The sequence below is a fragment of the Callorhinchus milii genome, unplaced genomic scaffold, assembly GCF_018977255.1.
Source record: "Callorhinchus milii isolate IMCB2004 unplaced genomic scaffold, IMCB_Cmil_1.0 Scaffold31, whole genome shotgun sequence".
NCBI lineage: Eukaryota > Metazoa > Chordata > Chondrichthyes > Chimaeriformes > Callorhinchidae > Callorhinchus > Callorhinchus milii.
The window spans coordinates 1,474,248-1,484,498 of NW_024704772.1; the positions used below are offsets into that span (position 1 = coordinate 1,474,248).

Sequence of the window (10,251 nt, forward strand, 5' to 3'; positions counted from 1 at the left end):
TCGGACACAGATCTATCGCCCTAACTTTCATCGCTCACCTCTACCTCCCTCCCTCTCCCGCCCTTCCCAATCCTCTTCCCGCACACGATCCCGCATTCCCCTTACAGCACTCGCTTGTCCCAAGGGAATGTCCAAGGAGGAAGGCTGGACTGGACGGCAGGTGGCCGTTTCCCTGCCCTACGCACCACCAACAACAACTTGCCTTCGTGGCTCCTCACACACAGTAGCATCTCAGACTAAACAAGTCCGAGCCCGTGTGGTACAGTCGTGCATAGAGTATTCCATCCCCAGCCCACCCCCCCCCCCCCCTCCGCACCCACACACACACACTCTGACTCGTGTCAGGTGGGTGAGTGTGTGTGTGTACATGAGTCCTTACACCCTCTACCCCCACCACTCCATCGCCTTCCCCCAAATGACCATAGTGGAGTCCCAGTGAGTACTGTGGGGGGGGGGGGGGCATAATTAGGGGGGAGTTGCGAGTCCAGAATGGAAAGGAGTAGTAGTATTACAGTCAATCTTGCCCTCGCCCCAAAGTCTACACGCACCCCCATTCCAGTCCAGTTGGATGATGGTGGTGGGGTGGGAAAGAAAGGTGTACACATCAACTTGTGAGGGGAGGGTGGTGGGGAGGGGATGTTCCCAAGGGGGAATCAAGAGCAGGGAAGCCCAGTGTGAATTTTTTTATTTCACACCCCCCCCCCCCAACTGAAGCTCTGGTACCAAGAGCAATTGTAACCTCAACTGGTGGTCCGAACTGAACATAGAATGAACCACTGGTACATCTCGGTTGAGTGAGAGAGAGAGAGAAAAGAGTGTGAGAGGGGGAAAGACACAAAGACACGCAGGGAGCGAGGGGTGGGGGGGTGCGAGAGGGAGGGGGCAAGAGCGAGGGCAGGCGAGAGAGAGAGAGAGAGAGAGAGAAAAAAAGGTTTGAAAGGGTTCGTCTTAAGCTCCTATCGATGCTGACCTGAACTTTCCTCTGAGCGCCCGCCATTTTCCCACCCCCCCCCCCCCCCCACCGTCCGGACCCCAAGCTGAGCAACGGGGGTTCCCGGGCGACCGGCCGTGAGCCAAACATTTCACAAAGCATCGTAGGCAGTTACCAACACAGGAGGCTTGAGCGTTCGGCTGTCGGCCGATAACACAGTGACAACATTCAGGTCCGCTAGGGTTAAAAACTACGCTTAAAAAAAAAAAGCACTGCACGTCGCTAGGTAGTCGCTTAATACCGAACTAGAAAGAGATTTTAGCCGTTTAGCTGTAAACATGCGCTTCGGAAACCTGGTAGACAAGGAGCGAGAACACAGCGTGACAACCTGGCTTGTTGGGGTCCAAGGAAACCCCCCCCCGCCGCCCCCCAACAACAGCCCGAGGCTCAGGACTATTCCTTGGCAGCGGGAAGGTAATAATAATAATCCTTGCCTTCGGGAGAGCCTTATCACGTCTTCCAGACGTCTCAAAGGACGCACCGTAAAGTGAAACGACTGTATATTTTGTGGGCGAAACGCGGAAGCCAATTGCGCCAACGATGGTGGATTGAGTGACCAAATTATTATTATTATTATTATATTTTTCCGAGGGATCATCGTGCCCGGGAAAGCCATCCGCCGACCGACTTTAACAACCGGGTTCCTACGTACTGCTAAGTAAACAGAGACGTGTGCGCAGAGAAACAAAAACTTGCCCAACGTTTTGTCCAGCCCGGGAAGCGAAACCCGGGTCCTCGCGCTCGCTTGACGGAGGGAAACCATCAAACCCTCTGCTTTCTCACCGCTGCTGCTCCCCCCGCCCCCACCCCTAGAACAGCAGTCTATGAAAAAGTCACTCCGCTCCACATTAAAACCCAGTGACGCACTTTTAGAGTCTACTCGATAGCGTGATAAGAGCGCTGTAAAGGCAAGTGCTATTATTATCAACCCTTTTCTTCCTTGCATGCACACAGACGGCACTTCACAGTGTGGGTGGGGGGGGGGTGGGCATTTGTACAGAGATAGATCCAAGCTCCAGGGAGCTATGTGCACGGTTTCTCCTCCCCTGACCACCCCCCTTCAGGCGAAATAAAATGCTTCTCTCTCTACCAGCAGCGGGAATACAGTAACTAGTTTCCCGCATAAGGTGCAGAGAGACTGCACGCAGAGGTCGGGGTGGGACGGAGAAAGAGGCAGAGGCGGATTCAAGTCGGTCACCGTCGAAAAACCCGGGGCTCTCTCTGCAGGGCACAGAGCAACCCAACAGTTTCCGCCTGTCTTATGCACTACTACCGTGGTGCGTGTGTTGTGTGCGTAGTGAGCGTTTGTACCTCACACAGAGTATGACTGTCATATTGGTGAAGATTGAGCCACACCAATGCTTCTTCCTTCCCCACTTTGTGCTGAGTGATGACCTCAGCCAGTGTTTGGGAGGTGGGGGGGTAAGGGGGATGGAGGGGGGGGGGGAAGAGAGGGAGGGGGTGAATCAGCTCCTGTTCCCTCTCCGCTGCCCCCCTCTCTCCCCCCACCCCACCCCCAAGTGTGCTGAAGTCAAGTGAGGACAAGGAACAGGGCTCAACGCAACTTGGGATCAATTGGTCACTCTCATACGATTGTGGGGTTCACGCCCTGAAACTTGCGTCGTAGAAAGAGGAGAGACATCGCTCAAATGACGTGTTCCTTCAACCAGTTCAGGCAGACGTCAAGAGGCCACGGCCGTGACGTCTGATCAGAGACAATCCTCTGGATCCAATCAGCCCGTTGCTGTCCGCAGACCGACCGCTTGAAAAGAGCACAGTCACTACACTGGCCAGGGCATTTACTCTGTGAAGAGCCTTTTAAGACAATGTCTAAGACCCTTGTGACAACCCTGAGCCTCTCCCTCACAGCGACACGTCCACAGACCTGGGAACCTTGGCACGGCTATCGGAAAGAAAACGGTTTCGCACCCAGTGGCCGAAGTGACGGACGGACGGACGGACAGTGCGAAGGAAGCGATTCTCACTCTGTGCATTTTCTGGGTGTGACGCGGAGATCTTATGTCACGTGCGGGGATGGTGGCGAAGGGCGGGGGGGTGTGGGGGGGGGGGAGAGCAGAAGGGATAAAGATTTGCGCATCCCGATCTTTTCAGCCTCCCTCCGTTCAGTTCTTTTTTCAGCCGACTCGAGGGGTATTTATATATTGTAAAACTTCCTGTGGAAACGGTGCGGAAATCCGCTGATTCAGTGGAATTTAAGAGAAATCTGCGGTGTATTCGGGAGCAAAAGAGGTGCTTTCGCAGCTATCGATAGGGGCGAATACTGAGCAGGGAGGATAGGAAGGGGTGATGTGTGAGGTGGGGGAGGGGGGGTGTGGGGGGGGGGTGTGGGGAGGTAAATGTCAGGGCATTGAACTAAGAGGGCAGTTTTTGCTGGTGGGGGTGGCTGTTTGAAGAGTGGGAGGGGAGAGGAGAGGAGAGGGGGTGCAAAGTAATAGGACTTAGGCAGAGATATTCAGAGATTCAGCAAAGGCGATTAAAAATATATATATACACAAGCGTGTGTGTCTGTGTGTGCGTCTGTGCGTCTGTGTGTGTGCGTCTGTGTGTGTGTCTGTGCGTGTGAGTGTCTGTGTGTGTGCGTGTGTGTCTGTGCGTGTGCTTTTTTTGGGGCGGGCGGGAGGGAAATTCAGGGGAGAGGAAACCACGAAATCACGCTGTGGTTGTAAGAGCAAAGAATGGAGTTATTCTTAGCTGTTCCCTCGCTCAGAGTGGTAACTGGGGGAGGCTGATGGGGTAAAAAGAGACCTTATCCCACTGATTTTACCCCCCCACCCCACCCAGCTAGGAACAGATTCCCCCCCCCCCCAACCCCACCCCCCCCATTGTCAGCAGCCAACAAATAAAGCAGCCCAAACGCGTCAGAGAGTGTTACAATGCTCCAACTTTTATCTGAATCGTGTTAATTCCGTCGTTGGGGACATTTTTTTTTACGCCTCGGTTTCTAAACAGCTCGTTTCACCCAAACACTGAGGAAGGATCAAGCCTCCAGTGCGTACACACACACGCACACGCGCGCGCACACACACACACGCCACAAACACCGCACTCACACACAGACAAAGCCAATCTGCCAATGACGCGCAGCAATTGCATAGTCACGCCAACCTCCACACCGGGTCAGCCAGACTCGGTTCCAATGGGTCATCGAATCGGACACAGATCTATCGCCCTAACTTTCATCGCTCACCTCTACCTCCCTCCCTCTCCCGCCCTTCCCAATCCTCTTCCCGCACACGATCCCGCATTCCCCTTACAGCACTCGCTTGTCCCAAGGGAATGTCCAAGGAGGAAGGCTGGACTGGACGGCAGGTGGCCGTTTCCCTGCCCTACGCACCACCAACAACAACTTGCCTTCGTGGCTCCTCACACACAGTAGCATCTCAGACTAAACAAGTCCGAGCCCGTGTGGTACAGTCGTGCATAGAGTATTCCATCCCCAGCCCACCCCCCCCCCTCCGCACCGACACACACACACTCTGACTCGTGTCAGGTGGGTGAGGGTGTGTGTGTGTACATGAGTCCTTACACCCTCTACCCCCACCATTCCATCGCCTTCCCCCAAATGACCATAGTGGAGTCCCAGTGAGTACTGTGGGGGGGGGGGGGGCATAATTAGGGGGGAGTTGCGAGTCCAGAATGGAAAGGAGTAGTAGTATTACAGTCAATCTTGCCCTCGCCCCAAAGTCTACACGCACCCCCATTCCAGTCCAGTTGGATGATGGTGGTGGGGTGGGAAAGAAAGGTGTACACATCAACTTGTGAGGGGAGGGTGGTGGGGAGGGGATGTTCCCAAGGGGGAATCAAGAGCAGGGAAGCCCAGTGTGATTTTTTTTATTTCACACCCCCCCCCCCCAACTGAAGCTCTGGTACCAAGAGCAATTGTAACCTCAACTGGTGGTCCGAACTGAACATAGAATGAACCACTGGTACATCTCGGTTGAGTGAGAGAGAGAGAGAAAAGAGTGTGAGAGGGGGAAAGACACAAAGACACGCAGGGAGCGAGGGGTGGGGGGGTGCGAGAGGGAGGGGGCAAGAGCGAGGGCAGGCGAGAGAGAGAGAGAGAGAGAGAGAAAAAAAGGTTTGAAAGGGTTCGTCTTAAGCTCCTATCGATGCTGACCTGAACTTTCCTCCCTTAAACCCAACCGACTCTGAGCGCCCGCCATTTTCCCACCCTCCCCCCCCCCCGTGCGGACCCCAAGCTGAGCAACGGGGGTTCCCGGGCGACCGGCCGTGAGCCAAACATTTCGCAAAGCATCGTAGGCAGTTACCAACACAGGAGGCTTGAGCGTTCGGCTGTCGGCCGATAACACAGTGACAACATTCAGGTCCGCTAGGGTTAAAAACTACGCTTAAAAAAAAAAAGCACTGCACGTCGCTAGGTAGTCGCTTAATACCGAACTAGAAAGAGATTTTAGCCGTTTAGCTGTAAACATGCGCTTCGGAAACCTGGTAGACAAGGAGCGAGAACACAGCGTGACAACCTGGCTTGTTGGGGTCCAAGGAAACCCCCCCCGCCGCCCCCCAACAACAGCCCGAGGCTCAGGACTATTCCTTGGCAGCGGGAAGGTAATAATAATAATCCTTGCCTTCGGGAGAGCCTTATCACGTCTTCCAGACGTCTCAAAGGACGCACCGTAAAGTGAAACGACTGTATTTTTTGTGGGCGAAACGCGGAAGCCAATTGCGCCAACGATGGTGGATTGAGTGACCAAATTATTATTATTATTATTATTATTATATTTTTCCGAGGGATCATCGTGCCCGGGAAAGCCATCCGCCGACCGACTTTAACAACCGGGTTCCTACGTACTGCTAAGTAAACAGAGACGTGTGCGCAGAGAAACAAAAACTTGCCCAACGTTTTGTCCAGCCCGGGAAGCGAAACCCGGGTCCTCGCGCTCGCTTGACGGAGGGAAACCATCAAACCCTCTGCTTTCTCACCGCTGCTGCTCCCCCCGCCCCCACCCCTAGAACAGCAGTCTATGAAAAAGTCACTCCACTCCACATTAAAACCCAGTGACGCACTTTTAGAGTCTACTCGATAGCGTGATAAGAGCGCTGTAAAGGCAAGTGCTATTATTATCAACCCTTTTCTTCCTTGCATGCACACAGACGGCACTTCACAGTGTGGGTGGGGGGGGGGGTGGGCATTTGTACAGAGATAGATCCAAGCTCCAGGGAGCTATGTGCACGGTTTCTCCCCCCCTGACCACCCCCCTTCAGGCGAAATAAAATGCTTCTCTCTCTACCAGCAGCGGGAATACAGTAACTAGTTTCCCGCATAAGGTGCAGAGAGACTGCACGCAGAGGTCGGGGTGGGACGGAGAAAGAGGCAGAGGCGGATTCAAGTCGGTCACCGTCGAAAAACCCGGGGCTCTCTCTGCAGGGCACAGAGCAACCCAACAGTTTCCGCCTGTCTTATGCACTACTACCGTGGTGCGTGTGTTGTGTGTGTAGTGAGCGTTTGTACCTCACACAGAGTATGACTGTGCGCAAGAGTGTGTGTGTGTGCGTCTGTTGGATGATGTATTGACAGACCTGCAAGTAGGGGTAGGGGAGGTATTGCGCTTCAGATCTTACTGTGGGTACACGAGGCGACGACGACAACAACAACAACAACTTGCAGTTACATAGCGCCCCAGAGCGCCCCGAAGACCAGGGAGGGGGGGGGAGGGGGAGGAGAAGGAGACCATTGGTCCTGTGAGAGGATGTGAATGATCCAGTCTGTCTTCGCTTCGAACCAAAGCTTTTTTTTTAAAAAAAAAATCTTACAATAAGAAAACAAAATATCTAGAGGTTCCTCACCCTGGCCAAGTAAATGTCCGTGATCGTGAAGGGAATAAACTGGGTCAAACAGCGAGTTTATAGGCAACCCTACATAAGAGATATATATACAGATACATTTTACATCAATTACTTCATACTTTTTTTATATAAGGAATGAGCTATATTGAATACATTGAGAGGGGATTTGGAGGTTGGGGGTTGGGGTGGGGGGGGGGGGGGGGTTGGGGGCGAGAGACCGTAAACCATTTAGGATCCAGTTATCTTATCTCATCTGGTCTGGAGGTAAGGGGGGGGCGTGCGGAGAGAGAGAGAGAGAGAGAGAAGGGGAAGAGGTGCTGAGCTATTGTACAACTCAAAAGCTGCGGTCAGCTTTCTCCATTTCCCCCCTCCCTCCCCACTCTCGCCCCAGCATTTTCCAAACACTGGGGGGTGTTGGGGGGGGGCCGGGCGATGAGGGTGGGGGGGGCCGGGGGTTGTGAGAGGGTGGCTTTAGGATAATGGTGAGGAGAACCGGACCGATTTACCCCGTGGGTGGGGGGGGGAGGGGGGAGCGGGTTGATCAGTAACTCAAGCAGACCAAGTGTGTTTGAACTGTGGACTGTATAGCAGGGGGTTGAATAGGGAGCAGGCCATGAGGAGGAGACGGGAAGGTGTGGAGGGGGTTGGGGGGGGGGGGGAAGGAATCTCACTTGCAGACACAGACTAACACCCGGTCATTTCTCTCTCTCTCTCTTTCTCTGCGCGCAGCGGTGACTCCAAGGTCCCCTCACCAGCACCTCACACAGACTGGTGTCTGAGACGAGGGCGGAGGAGGGAGGAAAAGGGGAGGGGAAAAAAAGATAGCGGTCACATCCCTGACTAACCTCACTGGGAGCTGGTGCTCGCCCGAGCCCCTGGCTACCAAAAACCTTCTCCCAAAGTCCTTCCTCCATCGCGGCAAAAAAACACGGGACAATCACGTAAACATACAACTGCACTGAAAGGACATCACATGATATATATTTGTTTTAAGAGATTCATTGGACGTGGCAAAAGATATACCGACATTCACGCACACACGCGTGTCTATATGAACACACGCATACATGCACACACGCACCCACACACACACCACACTCACCCGCGCACACGCACACACACACTTCTGACTCGGACGCACGATATAGTGTGAAAGAGATTGAGAGAGAGAGAGAGATATGGGGTACGTAGGATGGTTCAGAATTGTTGGGACAGCAGCTCGCATAGCCTCTTCGACACAGACTCCTTACTTGTGCGTAGTGTGAGCCGATACATCTGAAACAAAAAGAAAAAATTAACAAAAAAACTCTATATATATATATATACAAAAATATACATCTAAAAAATTTGGCCACGCAATCCACGGCTGTTCGTGGGCCGCCGCTGTGCGCAATCAACTGCCGCGTTTCGCCCCCACACAAAAATACTTGTAACGCAACGATAATCCTTGTGTTTGACGCAGCACCGTGTCCCGTCTTCCGAGACGTCTCAAAGCGCTTCACGGGTACTTGCTGCAAAGCGAACTGCCTGCGGCATTTATGGGGGCGAAACGTACAGAGCATATTCGTTTGCAGGACATCCCGCGAAGTGCTTCGAGTCACTTGACCGGACATTCGGCCACCCTCCGACCTCTACCCTCCCACCTTCCTTGGTCCCGAAGCCCCCCCACCCCCAGCTCGGGTGCAAAAACCCTGCGATGTCTCTCCGCCCCCTCCCCCTCGGGTAAAGGCGCTGTACAGATATTGACGCTGACCTGTGCCTGACCGTTTGGCTCGAGTCGCAGCAAGCACCCGACCTGGATGGATTTCGTGTGGATGACTCCGGCTCCGACAAAATTATCCGGGTTCGGGTCGACCCCCTGCAGCAGAGCGGATCCGAATCCTATCAACTGTGGGGGGGGGGAAAGGGGGGAGAGAGAGAGAGAGCGTGAGAACAGGACCAGAAGCACCACAGCCACACAGGGTGCAATCCGCCAGCTCACCACTAAGTGGCAGCACAGTCCACGCCAGGAGACGAGGCACTTTTTACCTTGGCCTTGGTGACCTCTGTGTCCATGGGATGATTGGCTTTGAAGATCTTCTGTGCTTCCTGCTGTGGACTATGGGAGAGAGAGAGGGAAAGAGAGGACAAGAAGGACTTTGTGAGATACAATGAGATTCTGCGGTGCACACTATCCGCACCCCCCCTCCCTACCACACCCGCTGCATCTGCTCCGGCCTCCTGCATGTCCTTCGTCCCCTCCGCTTCAACATTGGCGGCCTTGCCTTCAACCAATACGCCCCGAAGCTCCAGAACTCTCTCCCCCAAACCCTCCACCTTACCCCCTCCTTCCCCTTACGGTCACCTAGTCCCTCCCGCACCCCCACCCCCCATCCCCTCCACCCTGCTCGGGGTCAGGCTCCGCCACGCCGTCTCCTCTCTGCCCAGTGTCACCACCAGCTCTCCCTCCCTCCCTCCCCCGCTACCTGCTGAGCTGTTTCCAGCGTTGGAAGAAATCCTCGGAGGCCATCTCTGTGGGCTGGAAGAACTTGTTGACAGTGATGGGCAGTTTCAGAGTGATGTTCTGCAGAGTTCCTCCGTATCTGTCAAGTCAGCAAAAGAAGCCGTGTTAAGCAGATCCCAGCCAGCGCCTGATCCACACAGCCCACGAGAACAGAGGGGAGAGTGAAAGAGAGAGAGAGAGACGTCATCACATTCGCAAGGAGCGGAGTCCAACCTTTTGGCTGCTGAGGGCCGGATGCCCTACTTGGGCCGAATAAGCAATAATTTTGCACTTCCCTTCCAGGAACATAACATGACATTTACGGGTTATGGAGCGAGCGGGTGGGGCCAGATGAAATGTAGGGAGAGTGGGGGTGAGGGAGGGAGGGCCGGATGCCCTCCCGACACAGAGGGAACTATACCTGAATTGGATGTTGAGGAGGGGGGCTTCAGTGAAGTCAGACTGACACTCAATGTTGATGACTTGTTGGACTTGAGCCCCCCCCTCCACCATGGGCTCCACCGGCTTGGCCTGAAGGTTCAGTTGTGGTCGCGGACGGTTAAGGAACACAAGTGACTCCATAAACAATTTCTCACTCACTCACTCCACTCCCTGCCCCTCCCCCCCGCGCCCCCACACCGTCCCCAATCCACCAACTGCCCGAGAAAACCATAACCGTTCATTGAGTCTCTGAACGGATAGATTTAAAAATCCTCACACTCACCAACCAATGACTGCGTTCCTTATTAATCTACCGACCTCTCCAACCTGCTCACACTCCGCACCTCTCTAATGTCTTAGACTGAGGGGAGAGTGCGTTGATCATGGAAAGGGTTTTGAAAAAGGGGGAAAAGGCACAAGGTAAAAGGAATTGGAGAGATTGGGGGAGCAAGGGGGGAGGAGGGGGGGTTCCCACACACTGGCCACTTGCTGGAAGCTAAAGGATATGATT

At 54.1% G+C, this 10,251-nt stretch overlaps 1 protein-coding gene across 1 annotated transcript in view; it reads right to left on the reverse strand.

Moving 5' to 3' along the window:
* Positions 1-7,776: 7,776 nt before the first annotated feature.
* ap2a1 (adaptor related protein complex 2 subunit alpha 1) overlaps positions 7,777-10,251 on the reverse strand; it is a gene marked incomplete in the record, with an annotated part of 19,991 nt that continues 17,516 nt past the window's right edge. Inside the window, 5 exon segments of the mRNA XM_042345118.1 lie at positions 7,777-8,092; positions 8,571-8,705; positions 8,846-8,915; positions 9,283-9,399; positions 9,721-9,845. Coding sequence (XP_042201052.1) covers positions 8,015-8,092; positions 8,571-8,705; positions 8,846-8,915; positions 9,283-9,399; positions 9,721-9,845 — 525 coding nt within the window.